The sequence below is a fragment of the Panthera onca genome, chromosome B2 (assembly GCF_046562875.1).
Source record: "Panthera onca isolate mPanOnc1 chromosome B2, mPanOnc1 haplotype 2, whole genome shotgun sequence".
Classification (NCBI taxonomy): domain Eukaryota; kingdom Metazoa; phylum Chordata; class Mammalia; order Carnivora; family Felidae; genus Panthera; species Panthera onca.
This window is the reverse complement of record NC_138343.1, coordinates 79,098,851-79,121,956: the sequence shown is the minus strand read 5'-3', so window position 1 is coordinate 79,121,956 and position 23,106 is coordinate 79,098,851. Positions and strand designations below refer to the sequence as shown.

Sequence of the window (23,106 nt, the reverse complement as noted above, 5' to 3'; positions counted from 1 at the left end):
GAGGAGGGGCAGAGAGAGAGGGAGACACAGAATCCAAAGCAGGCTCCAGGCTCTGAGCTGTCAGCACAGAGCCCGATTCAGGGCTCGAACCCACAAACTACGAGATCGTGACCTGAGCCGGTCAGAAGTTTAACCGACTGAGCCACCCAGGTGCCCCCCAAATGGTGATTTCTGATAGTCACGGAGTTGAGCTGACCTAGTCAAAATTAGAGGGAGACACACTGGTGTGAGAATATCCTATAAAAGTACTGGTGATTTAATAGCATTCCTGCCAACCATATGACCCGATACATTATTTTGATTCTGCATCAAGATTGTGCCAGATACTTTTTTAGAGGAAAGATAAAAAGCCACTGACCTTACTTATCTTCAGACTTAATTCCAAGTAGCTTAGCACTATAGCCCAGAAAATAATAGCTAACCACGGCTACCTTATTCAGAATAGACTCTCTGAAGGCTTAATAAGAGCAGTTGAGTGGTAATGTCCAAAGCTGTAGGGTTTTCTTTGCCCATGAAATTTTGATTCTTGCTCTATATATCCACTAGGAGACATTCCAATTATCCTCACCAGGACGGGGTTAGAACAAAAGCCTAAGAGAGTGGGAGGGGGAAGGGGAGACTAAATGACAGATTTAATGTGGTTCCACATGTAATCCTCAGGAGTTGTGAATTGTGACAATTCTGATCTCTCAAAGGTTCGGCAGTCCGATGCTTCTAAATGTAGAAATCTTTAGATAATAACCAGTGGTTTTGCGCATTTTATGTACGTGCATAATTCTTTGCAGAGATCCTCCCCGCCCCCACCCCAAATTTGAAAATAAAAGCAGATAAACCGATTGCCAGGACCGAAAACACTGTTTTAAATCACTGAAGCCTACTAAAAATTTAAACAACTCCAATCATCACTGAAATCTTCCTTGGTTATGTATTACTCAACTGAAAAGCACTTTATCTTCATTTCACAGACCTGGCTTAGGACACTTGGAACGTCCTTTGTCTTCTCTCCACGTTTTTTCCCTTCCCACTTTTGAGATTTCTCTTACTTCATTCCTCCTGACTTCTTTCCAGACCTCTTTTCTCCAGACTGCTGTTAACTAACCCATGACACTTGAGGTTGGTGGGGTTTTTTTTATCTGTTTTTGTCCCATGCAGTCTGAGTTTCTTATTCCTATTTTAGAAGATCACTACATTAAACTTAACATGACCTGCTGCTAGAGCTCATGTGTCTCCTTTAATTTTGTGGTGACTGCAAAGGATACTCCATTAACTCTTTGCTTTAGCTATTTAGTAATTTCTTGATTAGGAGTGAATAATAATAAAATTTTCCTTTCCTCTAGTATGTTGGATTTCCTTGATATTACTAAGAGTTTGATAAAGAGCTCTAGATCTAAACACAACCTTGAAAGAATTAAAGACTCTGATCCTTAATGTCTTAATTATTATAAAAGAATAATGTATATAAGGAGACTTGCACAGTGCTGGCTACATAGTAGTTATTTAATAAATGTTAGTTCCTTCCTTTCCCTTCCCTTTCCTATGAAGGAAAAATCTCAGTCAAAATTGAAAAAGTCAATAGCTCTGATGAAAATACAAACATTAAGTTATTTTTGCATACCAGTTACCAAAATAATGAATTTTCTATTTGCTCCTAGTTTTATACTTCCTCAATGCATGAATGTTCACAAACATAAAGATACACTAATTAATAGAGATAATGGAGGATGCACTTTAGTATTTAAATATTTTAGAATAAAAGTGTTTGATTTGATCATCTTAAGTTTCCTATCAGGTCAGAAATACTGGATGTTATGAAAGGGGATTGTGATGTTTTGGAGAAAATAATTTTTCTCTTTTTAAAAAGTCCATTTATTTATTTTGAGAGAGAATAAGCAAGCAGGTGTAGGGGCAGAGAGACAGAGAGAGAGAGAGAGAGAGAGAGAGAGAGAGAGAGAATATCCCAACAGGCTCCATGCTGTCAGCACAGAGCCCAATGCAGGGCTGTCTCACCAAAGGTGACATCATGACTTCAGCTTAACTGACTGAGCCACCCAGGCACCCCTGTTGTAATCATTTCAAACTTCCAACATCTTTTTAGTGGTTTGGGATTGCCTGATACATGGAGCTGATGAGGCAGATTTAAATAAATCTGTTGTGAATATCCTTCAAAGAGTACATAAAGACACAAAATAAAACCCTTGGATTCTAAGCAGTGTTACTATTCAGTGTCTCTGAATTTGTGTAAAACCTTTGTCAGTAACTCCAGGATTTCTTTCTTTTTTTTTTTTTTTAATTTTTTTTAACGTTTATTTATTTTTGAGACAGAGAGAAACAGAGCATGAACGGGGGAGGGGCAGAGAGAGAGGGAGACACAGAATCCAAAGCAGGCTCCAGGCTCTGAGCCATCAGCCCAGAGCCCGACACGGGGCTCGAACTCACGGATCGCGAGATCGTGACCTGAGCTGAAGTCGGCCGCTTAACCGACTGAGCCACCCAGGCGCCCCCAGGATTTCTTTCTAAAAGAAGAAGAAATATAGTTGGTGAGAAAGCATATATAAAGATAGAATGCAGTGTGCATGGCAAGGAGTGAAAGAATGACTCTGAATGGCCGAGTGGACATAGCAAAGGCAGGTTACAGGTACTGTGGTCAGAATATCTCAGTGCAAATCTGTATTGACCTGAGGTACAAACTTGTAGGAAAGGAATCCTAGAAAGCTTTGTTTGTTCAGATGGGTCCTAGTTACCACAAGAGCGGTATCACTATACTAAGGTGTTGTGGGTACCTAAGCTAATGACTCAGGGATGTGTGGGTCTGTGGGTTTTGGTGCCCATTAGTGCTACTAGAGCAAGCTGGGTCATTTTAAAGGAAAGCATTTACTCTAGAAGATGATCAAAAGGGAAGAACTTAAACATTTTTGTTGGTGTTCTAAATGGTAGGCAGACTAGGAAGGAAATTTTCATTTATTATTATAGCATTTTGGCTTATTGCCACACAGCGTGTAGATTCATGTGGAGGACAGTTCTCTTGAGGTCTGTACACCATAAAAAGAGCACAGTTGAATAGCTGGGTTTAAATTGAGTTCAAGAAAAGAGATAAAGTTATATAAACCTAGCACGCATTGCTACAGGAATTAAAAAAATGAACATAGATTGGCTCCAAATTGTTAGCAAGTCCTTGGAAAGTATATGAAGGACTCACTGAAGTAAATTTGAACTATGCATTGACATCTTAACGATTGCCTCACTAAAACCTTAGATCTAGTACAATGTGAACTTTGTTAAGCGTGGATATTTAATGGTCATTAAAATAGTTTTGGTTTGGAGTTTGTTACTGCCAGAAGTGAATAGACCATTTATCAAATTCAATCTGACTAATATATCTTATGAATTATTTGCATTGGCTATGGGACAGATATCTTTAAAAAGAAGCAACATGAGATGAGTCTTTCATCATACTTATAACTGTTTAGGAAGAAAAAAAGTGTTAGATGTGCATATTGCTTTTAGCCTTCTCCCCATGTTAATGGTAGATTTTAGAGCTTTCCTTGGTTCTGTATTGTTTTTATTATCCCAATCATGCACTGAATCCACGATCTGCTTATAATTCTCATCATGCTCGGTACTAAACAGGGAGCGATGCATCGTGTCACAAAGTTTGGGGCCCTGTTTAGTAAGCCATTACCATTACCTCACCTTACCTGGCAGAGCTGCCTGTTTTGTCCACATGACCTTTTCTTTTCAAGAGTCATGCCCACAGAAAGGTCTTCAATCCACTAATGGCTTCTCATTTGGTCTAGAAACCAGACAAAAGCTTTGCAGCTGTGAGATGCAGTCCATTTTAAAATTAACCTATTGTAAATCCTTAATGATTGAGAAATTCTGCAATTTGCTATGATTTGTGGTTTGTGCTGCAACTAGAATAGCAAATAGCAGAGATGATGCAGGTCAGAATGGTGTGCATTTGGAGAAAGTGAAGGAAAAGAAACTTGTTAGACACTGTGCTCTGTTCAAGCCAATATGTTATGCCCTTCTGCCCTTCATCCGTCACACATCACTTTGTCTCTCACTCACAGACTCTCCCAAGTGGAATGTACTCCCTGGAAATAATTATTTAAATTACAATTTATACACAAGAAGTGAAATTGTCCACAAGTGGAATCTATCTTTGCCTCCTTTAATATTTTTTCAGTGTAGAGCCTAGATTCTTAAGGATAAGGAGGGCACGTGTTTTTGACTCATAAAGACCTTGACTTTGGATTTTGCTACCAAAACAAATTAACTCTGTATCCTTATGCGTATTACTTCAGTTTCTACCTCTGTAAGTCTTATTAGATACTTATACAGATTAACGGGCGCCCTGGGTGGCTCAGTTGGTTAAGCGTCTGACTTGATTGAGGCTCAGGTCATAATCTCATGGTTTGTGGGTTTGCGCCCTGCATCCGGCTCTGTACCGGCAGTGTGAAGTCTGCTTGGTCTTCTCTCTCCCTTGCTCTCTGCCCCTCCCCTGCTCATGTTCATTCTCTCTCTGTCTCTCTGTCCAAAACAAATAAATAAACTTAAAGGAAAAAGATACTTATACAGATTAAGTTAGATAATGTATTTGGAAACCTAGTAGGAATACAATGCATTTCTCTGTCACTTACTAGCTATGAGACCCTAATCAAATTACTCAATTCCTCTGTGCCTCTGCTTCTCTATCTAGAAAAATGGAGATAACTTCCTAGGGTTGTTATGAGGATTAAATAAATTAATCCATGTAAAGCACTTAGAACAGTACTCAACACCTACTAAGTATTCAATAGTTATTAACCATTGTAGTTGACAGATATCAACAAAAATTGTATTTACAAGTAATGATAAATATTGGAAAGGTGTAGGGAGCTATAAGACAGTTCATACAAGCTAGAAAGATAATTAGTGCTTTGTAATGGGAAGCCATTGGCAAAGGATGACATGATTGGATTTACTTTTTTTTTTTTATAGTATTTAAATTTTTTTTTTTATTTTAGAGAGAGAGAGAGAGAGAGAGAGAGAGAGAGAGAACGCAAGTGGGGGAGAGGGGCAGAGGGAGAGAGAGCGTGTGAGAGAGAGACAGAGACACGGGGCTCGGTCCCATGACCCCGGGATCATGACCTGAGCCAAAATCAAGAGTCAGATGCTCAACCACTTGAGCCACCCAGGCACCCCAGGTTTGCTTTTTTAAGAAACTGATATCGTCGTTTCTTTTTGTTTCAATTCACCTTTTAAAATTTAACATACAGTAAATTCACTCCTTTGGTGTATAGTTCTGTGAGTTCAGACAGATCCATACAGGTGTATAACCATAACTGGAATAAAAATACAGTAGTTCCCCCTTATCTGTGGTTTTGCTTTTTGTGGTTTCAAGTTATCTGCACAGTCAGCAGTGGTCAGGAAGCAGATGATCCTCCTTCGGACATACGGTATCATCCGAAGGTCAGTATTGGCCTAAGGTTAAGTCACAATGCCTACATCATTCACCTGACTTCATCTCATGTAAGCATTTTGTCATCTTTTGAGAGAGACTCACTCACATAACTTCTTTACAGTATATTGCTATAATTATTTTATTATTAGTTACTGTTGTTAATCTCTTACTCTAATTTTAAAATTAAACTTTATCATAGATATGTATGTATAGGAAAAAACATAGAATATGTAGGTTCAGTACTATCTACATTTTCGGATATCTGTCTTGGAACACACCATTCACAAATAAGGGAGGGGGGACTACTGACAGCACAGTTTCATCACCTTTTCCCCAAATCCCATGGGATACCCCTGTATAATCATCCACTCCTCCCACATTCAAACTCAGCAACCACTTATCTGTTTTCTGTTCCTATAATTTTGCCTTTTCCAGGATGTCATGTCTTAGCATACTGCATTTGAAATCCATCTTAGGTTATTGCTTTTATCAATGGTTCTTATTGCTGAGTAGTATTCCTTCGTATGGATATACCAAAATTTGTTTAGCTCTTCAGCGGTTGAAGGGCATTTGAATTGTCTCCAGTTTGGGATGACTATGAGTAAAACTACTATAAACATCTGTATTGAGGTTTTTCTGTGAATGTTTGCTTTTATTTCTCTTGAGTAAATACCTAGGAGTGAGGTTGCTGGTTCTTACAGTAGGTGTATGTTCAACTTTGTAAAGAAACTGCCAAAGTGTCTTCCTTCCAAAGTGGTTATACCATTTTGCATTCCCACCAGCAAAATGGTATAAGATTTCAGTGGCTTTACATTTCTGTCAGCACCTGATATTGTTCATATTTGTAAATTTTTTTTTAGACCTTCTAATAGGTTTATAGTGGTATCTCACTGTGATTTCGATTTATGTTTTCCTAATGACTAATGATGTTTTGAGCATATTTTCATGTGCTTATTTGTCATTCCTATACCTTCTTTGGTGAAGTGTCTGTGCAGATTATTTGCCCATTTTTAAATTGTGGCTTGCTACTGAGTTTTAAGAGTTCTTTATGTATTCTGAATGCAAATAATTTGTCAGATATGTGATTTGCAAATATTTTATCCTAATCTGTGTGTTACTTTTCATTCTCTTAGCAGTATCTTTAATAGAGCGTAAGTTTCGGGGCAACTGGGTGGCTCAGTCTGTTAAGCATCCGACTTTAGCTCAGGTCATGATCTCATGGTTCGTGAGTTTGAGCCCCACATCAGGCTCTATGCCAACAGCTCAGAGCCTGGAGCCTGCTTTGGATTCTGTGTCTGTCTCTCTGTCCCTCCTCTGCTTGCACTCTCTCTGTCTCTCTCTGTCTCTCTCTGTCTCTCTCTGTCTCTCTCTCTCTCTCTCATTAAATAAAAAAATAAACATTAAAAAATAAAAAAAAAATAGAGCTTAAGTTTTAAAACTTAATCAACTTTTTGTTTTATGGATCATGTTTTTGGTGGTGTTTCTAAGTAATTTTGCTTAACCCTATGTCACAAAGGTTTTCTTCTGCGTTTTCTTTAAGAAGTTTTATAGTCTTAGGTTTCCTGTGTAGGTGTGTTTTCCATTTTGAGTTGATTTTTGTGTAAAGTGAAATATTTAGGTTGAGGTGATTACTTGCTCATTTGGATATGCACACGGGTATGCAGTTGCTCCAGTGCCATTTGTTAAAAAGACTGTCCTTTCTTCCTTGTGTTGCCTTTGCAATTTTGTCAAACGTCAGTTGACCTTGTAATTATGGTTCTACTTTCAGACTCTATTCCACTCATCTGTGTGTCTCTCTGCTCACCAGTACCACATTGTCTTGATTACTATAGCTTGACACTAAGTCTCGAAATCAGTATCATCCCTCCAACATTATTCTTTTTGTTTGGGCTGTTCTAGCTCCTTTGACTTTCCGTGTAAATTTTAGAGCAGGTTGTTGATATCTGTTTAAAAAAAAAAATCCTGTTGGCATCTTCCTTGTGATTACATTGTCTATAGATCATTTTGGGAAGAACTGACATCTTAACAGTATTGAATCTTCCAATTTATGAGCATGGTGTATCTTTCCATTTGTTTCGGTCCTCCTTAATCTTTTTCTGTTGTTAGTGTTTTATAATTGTCAGCATACAGATCTTACATATGTTTTTTATTTACACTTAAGTACTTCATGTTTTTGAAAATTATTGTAAATGAGCCTTTAAATTTTACATTTCTTATTTTTAATCTTTTTTCTTTTTTCTTTTATTTTTTTAATTTACAGCCAAGTTATCATATAGTGCAACAATGATTTCAGGAATAGATTCCTTAATGCCCCTTACCCATTTAGCCCATCCCCCCTCCCACAACCCCTCCAGTAACCCTCCGTTTGTTCTCCATATTTAAGAGTCTCTTATGGTTTGCCCCCCTCCCTGTTTTTGTATTATTTTTGCTTCCCTTCCCTTATGTTCATTTGTTTTGTGTCTTAAAGTCCTCATATGAGTGAAGTCATGTATTTGTCTTTCTCTAATTTAGCTTAGCATAATACCTTCTAGTTCCATCCATGTAGTAGCAAATGGCAAGATTTCATTCTTTTTGATTGCCGAGTAATACTCCATTGTGTGTGTGTATGTGTGTGTGTGTGTGTACACACCACATCTTCTTTATCCATTCATCCATTGGTGGACATTTGGGCTCCTTCCATATTTTGGCTATTGTTGATAGTGCTGCTATAAACATTGGGGTGCATGTGCCCCTTCAAAATAAATTTATCCCTTGGATAAATACCTAGTAGTGCAATTGCTGGGTCATAGGGTAGTTCTATTTTTTATAAATTTTACATTTCTGACTGTTCACTGCTAATATAGAGAAATACAGTTGGTTTTAGTGTATTAAACTTGTATTCTGCAATTTTGTTAAAGTTGCTTATTAGTTCTAGGAGCATCTTTGTAAATTCCTTCTATGTAAGTAATCATGTCTTCTATGAATAGAGACGGTCTTATTTTTCCCTTTCCAACTTGTATGTCTTTTATTTGTATTTTAAGCAACGGAATGACTTGATTGGATTTGCACTTTTCAAAGACCAATCGGGCTGCACTGTAAAGAATTGATAGGATGGGGAAAATGTGGATGAAGACACTATCGTAGGAATCTGAGAGACAGTGAGAGAGGGGACAAATGGACATGTGCAGAATATATTTTGGAGGTAGAATTGGTAGGCAGACCCTGGTAATGAATTGAATATGAGAGAAAAGGGCACCAAGGTTTCTGACATGAGGAGCTAGGTGAATGGAGCTCCCACATATAGAGATAGAGAAGCAGTTTTGGGGGACGATAAAAAGTTGAGTTTTGAACATGTCAGGTTTGATAAGTCTAACGGAATTTCACATAAAGGTATCAAGTAGGCAACTGGACCCTCTATATAATATATATAGGGAATCACATAGAAGAGGAAGAGCTTGGGAAGGAGTCAGGCTACATGGAACCCTCTGTAAAGGCTTGTAGAGAACACTTTTTATTTTCAGTTCCTTCAGCATGCGAAGATCTTAAGATTTTTTTCACCTCAGACCTTTGGGCTTACTGGTAATCACTGCCTGAAATGTGTGACTCCCCTTTCCCTCCACCCACTCTCATTTGTTTCCCTCTCTCTCTTTCTCCTGCTCTCCCTCTCCCTCCTTATATCTATAAATTGGCTTCTCATCATATTCTAAGTCTCAAAATAAATATTATCTCCTCAAACTACCCCACAAAAATCAGATATCTTTCTCCCTGTATTAGTTTCTATTACATATCTGTTTTCTGCATAGCTCTTATCATAATTTGTAATTTTCTACTTGATTGTTTACTAGACCATACATGCCAAAGGGCAGGGACTGTGTCCGTATCGCTAGTCTACAACCCTGTTCCTGACACACCCCTGCTCAATATTTGTCAGATGGTGGGAAGGATGGATCTACAGCACGTTGCCGTGGTTGAGTTAGCTCCAGTTTCTTTGTGTTTGCATATGACTGACTTCTTACACTTATATATGCAGAGGTTTCTACACCCAATTTCAGCCAAATTCTGAGCAGGAAAATAACCTTATTTGTTTAATTCTACATTTATTGGCCACACAGTGCCCGGCTTTGTAATAGCCGATGGGGTGTGAAATGGCATTGTGGTATTGGACAGGGAGACCGTATTTGAGACTTGGCTGTTCCATTTTCTAGATCTGTGACTTTGGGTGGGATGTCTACTCTAAGCTTTAGGCTTCACACCTGTCAAAGGGCAGTAATATAATTCATACCTCATAAGATTGTGGTGCAAATTAAATGAGATTATATGTGTGGGCCACAAGTTTATAATGCTTGATATATACTAAGTGCTCAGTGAATAAGTAGTTAAGATTCATCTATATAAAAATGAGGTCATACCATTCTAGAAATGGTTGATACTGCTTGACCAGTGGGGGGAGGGCACAAAGAAATCTTCTTTCACTTTCTATACTTGTTCTTTACTGCCAGAAGCAGAAGTGCTGCTTTTAATGCCATGATGGCAAAGACTGGTAGTGGTATCACCTCCATGTTAGGCATCCAAAAATAGTACAAATGTTTATTCAGATGACAAACTTAGGATATTTAAGCCCTAACACCTTTAGTTTTGTTTGGGGAGAAAGAAGGAAAAGGTGGAAAGGAGGAACGAGGCAGAGAAAGACTAGAGATCGTACTAGGTTACTTTACCTAACCAGCCATCAACAGTACATATTGGTTGATAATCTGAGGCTCGTGATTCTCTTGAATTTGGTAAACATTCTCTTTGAGTATCTACCCTGGACTGGGTACTGTGCTGACAGTGGGGAAATTAGTGGGGAATACATATATTTTTAAAAGTTTTTTTAAATGTGTTTAATTTTATTTTTGAGAGAGGGAGAGAGAGAGAGCATGAGCAGGGAAGGGCCGGGGCGGGCGGGGACAGAAGATCTGAAGTGGGCTCTGCGCTGAGAACAACAAGCCCCATGTGGGGCTCCAACTCACGAACCGCAGGATCATGACCTGAGCTGAAGTTGGATGCTCAACTGACTGAGCCACCCAGGTGTCCCAGGGAATACATATTTGAGTGATCTAGATCAAAACCAGTGAAATTAACGTGATAGAAATTCTCCTTCTCTACCATGAATCTATATTCTACACCTCAAACAAAGTTGTTCACAACTCTGGTTCGTTTCCACTAAGTGCTAGATACAAGCTTACATGTAAGATTAGGGATTAGAATCTGGGAATGAATGAAATGAATGAAAAGGAATTAGGGCAGAGACTGTCAAACTTTCTTCATTCATTTTGCCTCATACACAGCATCTCTAAGCCAAAAGAAGTACCTAACACCTCCACTGGTTGAGGGGATAGAGCCAAGCAATTTAAGAAGTATTTAGATTTTAACAATTTAGCACATGTTAAGGACTGTATAACTTCTCCATCCTTGGAGTCAGATTATACACCACCAACTTCGTTTACTGTTCCACATTGATTTTTGTGGTACTTGGTTTTTATCACAATAACTGCCAAAAACTCAGCTTTGCAAAGGTATAATGTCATCTCAAGGAATCTCCTACTGAAACTGTGAACTCCCTGCAACTAGTAGTTTGTATGCTGTCCAACACATGCCACTGTTTCCCTAAAGATTTAAAATACCCCACAATGCCTCTGTGAGTTTGTGGCAGCACACCAGGATACCTCATTGCTTAGTTTGGGAACTGTGGTCTTAGGGCCTTATTCCAAGACTTTGCTTTCTATAAATGTCTATCTTATTTTTCTGTACCTCTGCTTTAAAAACCAACTTGATGTGTATTACATTTTATGAAATAGTTTTTTAAGGAATTTTTCATTATTAAAAATTATGAGAGTTAAGCACATATAATACAGAAAGTTTGGAAAATACTGCATGACACAGGTTAAAAGTCATTCCTCATTCTACACTCCACCATGACCATGCCAACATGGTCATAATGTTTTTTTATCTGTATATTACATTTTGAGTAAGAACTATACTAACTCTGATATTATTAGAAGGTACTAATCTGTAGTTTAGTGGCAATTCCATACCCTAGAGTTGTGACTTGTCAGTAATGACCTTTACGATAAATAAGACAGAATTTCTAGCTGCCTTTTTTTTATTGGCCACTTTCATTAATGAACACCTGATTGGTGGCTTGAAGACCCACCATTCATGAGGGAGAGACTTCTGCTCTGTTTCCAACCTAGAAAATGCAGTGTGTTATTTATACAGAGTGGTGGTGGTAAGTGTAACATTTTTTTTAAGAGGGTAACTTGTCCAGTTTTTTAGTTTCTCCAGTAGTGGATGCACTTTCTAAAAGTAATATATCAAGACCCTACTATAATATAGTATTTCTAAAAGATTATCTAATAATTCAGATTTAAGCTATTTGTATTGTTCTGACACCACAAGGAAAACTTCATTTCTTTTTTTCTTTTAAATTTTTTTAATGTTTGTTTATTTTTGAAAGAGAGAGAGAGAGAGAGAGAGACAAAACAGAATGGGGGAGGGACAGAGAGAGGGAGACACAGAATCTGAAGCAGGCTCCTGGCTCTGGGCTGTCAACACAGAGCCCGACACAGGGCTTGAACCCACCTACCACCAGGTCATGACCTGAGCTGAAGTTGGACGCTTAACCAACTGAGCCACCCAGGTGCCCCAGAAAACTTCATTTCGAATTTGTTATTTTATTTTCTACACCTTTATAAGTACTAGAAATTAGAGTTACTTACATGAATATAAGAGTTTTCTTTTATCTACTTAAGATATGTTTTTAAGATTTACCTTCGGTCATACTATAGAAATAGAACTTGAATTATCAAAGAGCAGAATTATAACTTTAAAAAGAAAAAAATGGTCAACTTAATTTAGCTCCAGAGAACAGTTCACAAAAGATGGGAGTGGAAACTTAGGCATGAAACATATATTCATCTTCGGAGTCTCATTGTCTCTCTCTCTGTCTCTCTCTGTCTCTCTCAATAATAATTTTAAATTCTGACCTGAACAGGTGGGAGCATTACTTTCTTAGCATAGCCTGGACTGTTGAGGAGTGATTTTGTTCTTCTAAATTCCTGGTAGAGGACCTCATGGCTGATTCTAGTGCTGAGGCAAAGAAAAATACGAGATGAGCCTGGAGTACTATCTTGCATTGCCTGAAAGTAAAGTCTAAAAATAAATAAGTAAGTAAAAGTGGAAGCAAATTAAAAGGACACAGGAGCCAACCTGAGAGAGTTCCCAGTGCCAAAACTGGAACACTTTGACCAACCAAATAATTGACAGTAGTAGTTTATTATAACCCAAAGACTAAAATAAATATCCATGAGTTCATAGTAATATACATAAACAAATAAATAAAGGAAGGGAGAGGGACAAGTTCCTTACAAAAAAAGTCCAGATAATAAATGTAGAAGGAATGGAGAAAAAAGAAAATTCCATGAGAACACCACAGGAATAATTGCTGTAGGCAAGATTCACAGATGAATGCTAAAATTAATGAGCAAAACTTGAAGGAGAAACAGGATATTTGTACAGTCTTAAAATACCTCAAGAAACTTATTAATATCTGTGGTGGTTTTAATAAACGTCCACAACTTCTCTGACACTCTTCCTTCCATGAAGTGGAGCTTACTTCCCTTAGCATTGAGTGGGGCTGTTTGTTCACAGTGACTCATAACTAAGCAATAGTGCATGGAGAGGAGAAAACCAGTAGCTCTGCAGTAGTGAACCATGGCAGACACCATCTTAACAAGGTAGTCAGGGTTCACATCGCCAGGAAGAAGTTGTGTCAGTATCACATACCCCCACATATTACACAACGAGAAACACACTTCACCTTTTGGCGTTTGTCCCCAACTCCGTAACCTTAGTCTAATCATGAGAAAACGTCAGAAAGTTCCAAATTGAGGAATGTTCTACAAAGTATCTGACTAGTACTTTTCAAAAGTATCAAGGACAGTCTGAGAAACTGTCACAGATCAGAGGAAATAAGGAGACATGATAACTCCATGCAGTGTGGTTTCCTGGATGGGATTCTGGAGCAGAGGAAGACATTAGTGGTAAAACCGAAGCCTGAAGAGTCTGCAGTGGAGTTAATGGTGTTGTACCAATGTGAATTTCTTTGACTTGATAGATGAACCATGAGATATAAAATATGAACATTAGGGAAAGCTGGGTGACAGGAATACTGGAACTCTATACCATCTACACAGCTTTTCTGTAAATCTAAAATTATTCCAAAATTAAACGTTAAAAATAGAACAACTCACTGATGGCTTCTCTAAGGTATTTGTTAAAGTGTCTCCAGAGGTGTCTGGGTGGCTCAGTCAGTTGATCGTCTGACTCTTGATTTCGACTCAGATCATTATCTCACAGTTCATGAGATTGAGCCCCGTGTCGGGGCTCTTTGCTGACAGCGTGGAGCCTCCTTGGGATTCTGTTGTATTCATTCTCTCTCCCTCCCTCCCTCCCTCCCTCTCTCTCTCTCTCTCTCTCTCTCTCTGCCCCTCCCCTGCTAATGCACTCTGTCTCTCTCCGTCTGTCTCTCTCTTTCTCTCTAATTAAACTTAAAAAAAAAAAAAGTCTCCAGAGCAAATTAGTTCAGAGAAATCCCCCTCCCTCAAGCCTTTGCGCAGTCTCTTTATAAAAGAAATATGCGCTCTTGATAGCAAAACAGCTCTCCCGAAACAGGGAAAGTAAATTCTAGAGTTTTCATCCCACCACTAGAAACAGAAATGCAACTTTGCCTGCTCGGTGTAGGTCAGTTCAGCCAACACTGATGGTTTGCCTTTTGTGACTTGGTAGTGTAGGTTGCCCAGCACCTAGTTACAAAACGTATTCTGTAAAAAGAGTGCAGAGTGGAGCACCTGTGATTGTACCTGACTCTGTTGTGGGCTCTTTGTTCAGGGCTTACTGTTGAGCTGCTAATTTAAAATCTCCAGAGATCCAAGATCCAGTTTCATTGGACTGTCTTCCAATCCCATTATATTGGTAGATTCAAATAGTATAAAAAGTGTGGTTCTCAATAAGATGGATACATGAACAAAATGTTTTACAATATAAAATACATAGTATATTGCTCTTTAAAAAAACAGTAAAATCTCATTAATCCAATGTAATTATGGGTACAGATATGAAATCTTGATTTATAAATATTTTGTTCTTATTAGCTCAAACTAGGGTAACACAGTTGATTATAGAAGGCCTGACAAGGTCTTGTTTTAGTAAATAATAATACGTAATTGGCTGAGGATGATTATTGTCATAGTAACAAATTAGAATTTGGATACTAAAATTAAACTTCTTCCCTGTATGGCAATCATTCTCTTGATCTGACCATTAGTGACAACTGTCTTTAGTTTGTGCACATAGGAGAAGTATTATTTTTGTCAGTTAAATATATTTTACTACCTAACCCGATTGAGTACCTTGCAGTGTGTCTATCTTGGGAATACAACTGATGTGATCAATAAAGATAATGGATTATTCTTGAACATGGACATACATTTAGGTTAGTATAGTGGCAGGTGCCTGCATTTCTCAGAAAGCTGTTTCCCAGTTGTTGTTAATGCATGCCCAAATAGATACACAGATACTTAGTAATACTGCTTAATTGCTGTAGTCAGATTGAGCAACACATAATTTATAGCAGTTCTGAAACCAGGAACACCAGAATGATATGCTCTGTGATACAGACTTAGGACAATTGCTGGTCAGTGAAGTACAGGCGATACAAGCCTGTCTTTTGTGATACATGTGATATAATTCTCTTGACACCTGTTTTCCAAGTGTACCTTTCCATGTCATCCTGGTTTCTTTAGTGAATTTACTTAGAAAGTATGTTTTACTTTTTATTTTTTGAAGGCAGTATTTTAGTTCCTAATTTTATATTTCTCGTAAGAATTATACTGGTTGGCCACTATATGCCAGGTCCTTTCATTTATTATTCTTCCAGTGTCACAGTAAATTAGGGACTCCTTGTCCATTTTAGAAATTACAAAATGGAGATTCTGAAAGGTTTGGCGACTGTACCTCTGTTAGACCCTACATTGTGATAAATGTGGTTACCGCGCTGAATGAGTTGCCTAGTACTTGGCTATAGGTAACGTATCAAAAGTTAAAGGTGGTGGATCCTTAGGAAGAAAGGGAGGGGAATTGAGACTAGAATAGTGAATATTTGAGAATAATTTTAGCAAAAGTTTGCTATAAGTAGAACATCACTTTTTTGGGCAGGTCTGTTCCAGAGTCACTGAATGTATCTGTCCTATTGAATTGGTTGAAAATGCAAATAATCCAATCAAGTATGATACTCATTAAGGGAAAGGAATACAATCTGATAGTTTTTATGAAGGCATGTACTGCCTAATCTCTGAGTTGAAAGCATCTTTTAAAAATTTGCTTCCCTTCATATTCCTAGGTGGTATTGAATATGTGTGTAGAAAAAAAATGAGAGCATTTCAAATAATGCTAATGAAGTTTAAATGATTGCAATCTACCATATTGTGAGGAAAAGTTGTTAGCTGTGAAAGATGAAGACTGAATTAAAATATTACCATGACTGGCATTTGATTTGAAAACTGCAAAGATAAGCTTAGGTTCCTATTTATGAAAGCCATCTTCACAGCCTGATGAAATATCTTTTAAAAGGTTTTATAGTTACCATGGATACTTGTTAGCTTTGATAGAGTAAGTTGTAATTCATATTCAATCATCTGAGGTGAAGTAGCCAAAGAACCCACCAACCAAAATCTAAAGTGGCTTCCTCTGTATACTCATACTAGTTTAGAGATGGAAAGGGTAAATAAATAACCTGAGATTAGCGTTTGGGTTAGTTATCACTGCTTGAAAAGCAAAATATTTAGGATGCGCATTACCTGAATCTGATCCTAATGTTTACCTTTTATGGGTAACTTTTACTTTTAGCTACTAAAGGGAACTTCTTAGGTTTTGACAGGGGAATTTAGATGGTGAGACCCTTCTGAAAGCTGATGAACCCAAGCAGCATACGCAATTTCTGAAAGCCATAGGGACACAGAAATATTGAAGGCATTGGTCCCTATGGTAACATATTTGCATTTGGCCCAGAAGTGGCTGGTTTCTGCTTAGCCTCTTTTAATTGCTATATATTGACAGCCGTTTTCACAACTATTTATAAAATGTTGGATTAATGAGCATGTGTACAAGGGAGTGCACACCACATCCTTAGGCTTGATTAGACACTTGAGATGACAAAAAGCTCTGCGTGAAGAGTTACCGAGGTGTTTTTGGCATTCCCTAATGTGTCTGTCACATAGTGGAAGCAAAAAGCCTTTTAAGTGATTTAAATATTTTCCTCAATTCTCTTTTAAAACAGGTGACAAAAGAGCTAAAACAGTATGACAACAAAATTATAGAATGCAAATTCGAGAATAACAGCTGGGTCTTCATGAGACAGAGAACAGACAAAAGTTTTCCTAATGCCTACAACACTGCCATGGGTGAGTATGACAATCTACCAGTGTTTGTTTCGTTAGAAAAGAGAGAGGGAGAGAGAGCATTAAGGTTTTGGAGTCAAAATGTGCTGTCTTTATTGATCTGTTTGATGGGGCGAATCCATAGGGTCATTCGGAGCCTACCCTTGTGGCTGGGAAAGGGGTTGTGACTTTACTGGCTCCAGTTGGCTTGTAGGTTGTCCCGAGGCCTGTGGGCTCGTGCCCCTGCGCCCCGAAGAGAAGTGTAAAGGGCAGGATAATGGGCTGTATACAAGTTGAATTTGTTGAACAACAACAACAACAAAAGCCACGATAATTTCAGATCTATTCAAAACTATAAAAACCATTGTTTGCCAGATGGTAAAAGACAAAATTAGCAGGGGAAAATGTAATTTCCAGCTCCTAAAATAGCTTTACAAACAATGGAGAACAAAGTAAATGAAAACCATTAAAAAACAAAACAAAACAAAACAAAAACCTCCTGAAACCTGCTCTGCTGTCCTTCATAGTGTTCTTTGGGTACAACTTGAATGCTTTGAGAATTCAGAATAGTAAGTTTCTTTCACGGAGAACATCACAAAGTAATGAAGTTTACAAGCTAAACTAGTAGCAGTAGTTGCTCTGGATCGCGTTTTTAGTGAATCTGAAAAACATACATAAAAACCAAGATTGAAGGTTAATAGCATTGTGTGCTGTTGGACTGCTCAGTCAGTGATGTTGCTGATTATATGATAAGCTTATGAGAAAATACAGAAATTGCCAGTTTCAGTTTTGCAGTTTATGAAAAGTTACTATTGTACATTTAAAGGTTTTGTTGGAACTAGCATCTGTGTTCAGACAAGATGAGTTAATTTTGAAAATAGGAAAAATTAAGCCAGTGTCTTTTTTTCCAGAGCTAAATATGTAAATAGGATTTAAAGGACTGGTAGTAAATTTTGACCACAGAAGAAGAGATGCCTCGTTTATTCGTAATGTTGTTGTAATACCTTACTTCCTCAAACAAGTTGTTAAAACAACAGAGTATGTATGATCTGCCAGCTACAGCGGAGCCTCCCTGTTCAGTGGAAATGGTGGCCGGTGCCATCGTGACAGGGAGGAGTTCTTTCTCAGAGGAGAGACGACACGTTTTCCGTAGAAGTTTGGTTGAATATAGACTAGAGTGTGATGCGCTGTGCTCCGTTCAAAACCTGAAGACAGTTTTGGAGCGATGGACAGCCACAGTGAAGGCAGGCTTATCATCCAGATACTTAACGTTTTGTTTTAAAATGAACAGTTCAAGAAAGAGTGGGCACCAGAAAAGCACCCATTTTAGGGGGCGGGGGAGGGAGGAGAATAGTTTAATGTGTGAAGCGAGTCACCCAAATCCGTAAAATGCAAGTGTTTAGCATATTGGGATGCAAACCTTTCCCCTTTGGCATCCCCCTGTGGTGAGTCAGCTGCCTTAATTAACCCTCGCGTGAGACACGTGTCTCCCTTTGTCCACAGCTGTGTGCAACAGCATCTCCAACCCTGTCACCAAGGAGATGCTGTTTGAGTTCATCGACAGATGTGCGGCGGCTTCTCAAGGACAGAAGCGGAAGCATCATCTGGACCCTGACACAGAGCTCATGCCTCCACCGCCCCCCAAAAGACCTCGCCCTTTGACCTAAGACCTGCCTCTGACTTGAGGATTGAGAGGAAAAAAGAGTGAGAAAGAATGCTGTTGCCCCATTTTTGCAACCAGAGAAATTCAAAAGCGAATGTGGCCTGATGCCGATACGCATTTGAATTTTTTGTAAAAAAAAAAAAAAAGAAAGAAAGAAAGAAAGAAAGAAAGAAAGAAAGAAAGAAAGGAAGGAAGGTATTGTAGCCGGCCTGTAAATATTTGATGCATTTGTTTCCTCAGTGCTACGATACATCATGGACTTCACACAGTTTATTTATATCTGATAAACTCAGCCTTACCTTGTGGAATCTGAAGATTGAAATATCCAAAGGTTTAATTGAGATTGAAATCAATGCAAAAGAGGCCTTGTTTGTATATGGATAACTTTGACCTTTAATTTATAAAGTTAGTAATCTGGAACTGTGAGCGTATAAAAAAACACTGTATTTTTTAGAAGTTGTATTTCAACTATGGTAAATTCTCCTTTTGAAAAATCTAGGCAATGGCATTAAACATTCTTGCTGTCGTTTATCATGGGTTTCCTACATTTCTGAGATTCTTGTGTTCAAAAACAAATGACAAGGTTGTTAAGTATTATATATTATACTATGTTAAACAACTCAATCTGGCTTATCTCATTTTAAGAAGTTTTTTTAGAAATGTAAAAGTAAAAAAGTAAAGCCCCGTTTTTGTGAATTGCATCCTGTCTAAAGGAAGTATATTGAGTATTTTCATCTGTTTCTATTCTTTGAACTAAAATATCAGATATCCAATGTGTCCATTCTGGCAGTGGTTTTCAGTTACTTCATAGAACTTAGATATATACCACCAGGTTCCTTTTATGTGTTGTTCTCCTGGGAGACCCTTTTTCTTCCTTCCTTCCTTCCTTCCTTCCTCCCTTTTTTTTTTTTTTTTTTTTTTTGTTTTTTAATGTCAGGGCTACTTCTGCTTTACCTCAGTGGTATCAGCACATTGTAAATTACATTAAAACACACAACTCACTGTGATGATGGGAATGATATCAAATACAGACGATGTTGTGTTAGTTCCCTCGAACAAAGCGGCAAAGGAAATGCCAGCTGACTCCTTTGATTAGAAGGTGATGTCAATGGAATAGAATGCTGTCACTAGAAAATGCTCTCCCACTGCTAGATAAATGCAGAGGCAAAGAGTAGACATCTGTAGAAACTAAACATCAAGGAAGCCAAGACATTTATTTTCAAAGCCAGAATTCTATCTGTGTTCTGTTCTCGGGATGCTATTTCTGTTGTACACCTGAATTTTAAAACATTTACTGGTTGATAATGGATTTAAAGAGCAGCTAATTGGTCATCTGCCATTGTTGAGAAGCCGTGTTCTGATTGGTTTATGAAGGAACTCTCAGAATTTGCCTATTAGAGGCAAATATATTTATTTTTAGAGGTACAGGTTTTAAGTATATGTGTATTTAAAACAAATTTTCATGATCTGAATTTTATATATGATATGCATATATATGTAAGTATACGCAGCAGTGTATATTCTTCTACTAATACAATCAGACATGAAAAATCCAAATGAGTTACCCAGCTGACTGAATATCTGACAGGATTTCTATATGATATAGCACAGATTAACCAAAAATGTATTTATATTCACCTGAGTTTTAATGTTTTTAAACAAAGTTTTCTCCTGTAGTGCTTTTCTATATGAAATACTAGGAGTCATGCTTGGGCTTTTTCCTTTATTCTTTCCAAGTTATGTAACATTAGTGAATTTATCTAGAATGTCATTTTAGTATTTCATTCCTAGAGTGCTTTTGTGAGTTTGGGCACTAAAGGGATTAAAACACCTGACTGCCACAATGATTGTTGAAAGGTGGAAATTTGTAAGGTTTCATAGTGTCTTGTACAAAGTGGATCTGAAAAAATACCTATGCAACTCCAAACAGTCCGATGCCTGCTTCACCAGGGTCAGTGACTCTTCTCACACACTATGTTGCTTTCTCCCGAGCCTGTATAAGTGGAGAGCCCTTTTGCAGATATAAGAGCTAGCTTTTGCCAGTGATCTTTAATGGAGTTAAAATGTTTATGGTAATTGTAACCTTTTAAATGAGTTATGTGAAAAGAGCATCTCATTTTTAATACACCCAGATACTTTTTCCTTGCCTTTGTGCATTTTCTAAAACTTAATTTTCTTAATTTGTCCTTTCCTTTCGATTACAGTGAAGTATAATAGCCGGCCTAATAAGTAGATCCCATTTAGCCCCCGAACACACTGTCGTCTGCAGTATCATCAGAAGTCATCTAGAAAGTCAAGGGGGAGAATTGAGAGGCAGGAATTGGGACATCAGGAAGGAAAGAAACCCTTCCCTTCTCAGGCCACTTCACAGCAACTATTTTCTGACACTGAGGTTTTGTAGGCAAGAATAAGAAAACTTTGCTTTCTTGAGTTATCACATATAAAAGCTTTTGCTTTGTATTTGGAAAAGATGCGGATGACTCGACTGCCTGGATGGTTACATTTGCTTTCCATGAAATGCTCAGAAAACGTCAGGACATTCCTTCTCTAATTGTGTGTCAGTGCGTATTGTAATAAAACCACTGAGTTAAAATAACAGAAAGTGTATGTACTTTGTTTGGCTGGTGATGCCTTTGTGTCCCTCTATGTACCTAATGATTTTGTGTCCCTTTTATTGCTGGTGTTATCCTGCCTCTGTCAGCCATACCCGTCGTAATCCATCTGGTTTTGTTGCATTCTAGAATTAGCATAAAGACTTGGAAAATCCTCTATTCTTCTTCCTGAGAAACCAAGAAATTGGATTGACATGGGGGATGTAGCTTGCGCCTTTTCTTTTTGGAGGGTAGGGGAGCAGGGGAGAGCACATCTTTAAGTGATATTTATAGTACTTCTGTCTGTGTACCTCATCCTAGCGCTCTATTATATGGGTAGATATCCTGTCACGTTATTTTGAACACATTTAATTCTTTCATAATACTCAGCAGTAAATATTCTGAAATGATGAAGTAATGACCTGTCCATTTTTTTGTCGACTCTGTATTTTTGTACCATGGAATTTGCCATTTAAAATTTGTAAATGATGCGGTTTTGAATTATGTGTATAATCCTTTCCAGTCAAAAAACCTTGAAAGTCAACCAAATACTCGCAGGCAGGGAAAACTAATGTGGTGGGGAAAAAACCCTGGGCTAACCCCAGAGACCAAGTCTAGGCTCTGACTCTCACTGGCTCTGTGTTCTCTCTAGGTCTCACCCTGTACCCCCTCCCCCTCTATAAGAGGCTGAGATTGAGCCAGATGATCAAAAAGAGCCTTTTCAGGTCCGACATGATTCTTGTAAAAGCTCATGCTTTGTAAATAGCCCATATTCACAATGAAGGGAGTATTACCACTACCGAATATCCACCAAGCACCAAGACTGTCCCCAAAACAACTCCTCTGTGCAGGTAGGGACCATTATTAACCTCATTTTGTAGTTGAGGGACCTGAGACTTACATAACTAACCCATGGTTACATAGCTAGTAAGTTGTGAGCTGAGACCCCAACAAAGGCCTTTCTGACTCCAGCTCCTGATTTATTGCTCGGTACTCCTCACAGCTTTGTTGCAGTCCCGGCTTGGGGGCTGCTTCTGTGCCAGGGGCCCCAAACTCTGTTTCTTTGGTGCCAACAGGAAATGGGTTTCAAGCATCTCTCTCCAAACCAAGGAGATGAACTTGGGATTGGCAAAGTAAACATATTTTTAGGGCCTTATTATTTAACCACTTATTTGGCAATATTTAAATGTGAGTGACACAGAGGCCATGAAAAGAAGTTTAATATTCTCATTAAGATGCTAAGTTCCGAAGACATAACTAGGAAGAAATAAGCGATTAAATTACACACTGGGCCAAAATTTTCCTGATTGTCGCATAGTTGACTGTCAACCCTGATGCTTTGGCAGGTTGGTGTCAGCCTCGGTTAACCCAGAAGTGTCCCTCCTCTCACTGGACTCTGGTATCAGGTGGCCACTGTGCATGATAAACAGGTGGGGGTGGAGGGCGCTCAGAGCAGGGGGCCCCCAGGCTTCTAAGAAGAAGACTTCACATTTCAAAAAAGGAGCGCATGGACCTGGGGTTGCCAACTATTTTAACTTGCAATGGCTTTACGAAATAACATGTTGCCATTATTGCATACAATAAAGGGAATCTTAACACCCAAAAAGGAAGTAGGACATAACTTAGAAGAAAGGACGTGTCTTTATATAGAACAAATTTTGTTTTGTGAAAGATTCTCTACACTATCCCTTGCTTCTGCATTTCACCCCAAACTGGTAAAAGCTTTGTCATGGACCGGTGCTGGGAATCCTTGCATAGGTGGAATTCCAGGCAGCTTGTATGTAAGTGGGGAGGCAGGCAAGAAGCCCCTAAGGGAAGAAGCAGCCCCTGGTTCCATAGCTAGAGGTCATTTTCATAGCCAGAGCTGATCAGAGTATAATTACCTCACAACTGTTGATTATATTGTGCCCTTGAGATGTAAAGCATACAGGCGAAAAATGAGTTGTCTGAACGTTG

The 23,106-nt window shown here is 38.3% G+C and overlaps 1 protein-coding gene across 1 annotated transcript in view; it reads left to right on the top strand.

Annotated features, from left to right (window-relative positions):
* The window catches only part of RNGTT (RNA guanylyltransferase and 5'-phosphatase), a 312,089-nt gene extending 293,380 nt beyond the window's left edge, over window positions 1–18,709 (top strand). Inside the window, exons 15-16 of the mRNA XM_060616151.3 lie at window positions 16,797–16,920; window positions 18,400–18,709. Coding sequence (XP_060472134.1) covers window positions 16,797–16,920; window positions 18,400–18,563 — 288 coding nt within the window. The 3' untranslated portion in view covers window positions 18,564–18,709. The remainder of the gene's footprint in view (window positions 1–16,796; window positions 16,921–18,399) is intronic.
* Window positions 18,710–23,106: the final 4,397 nt, after the last annotated feature.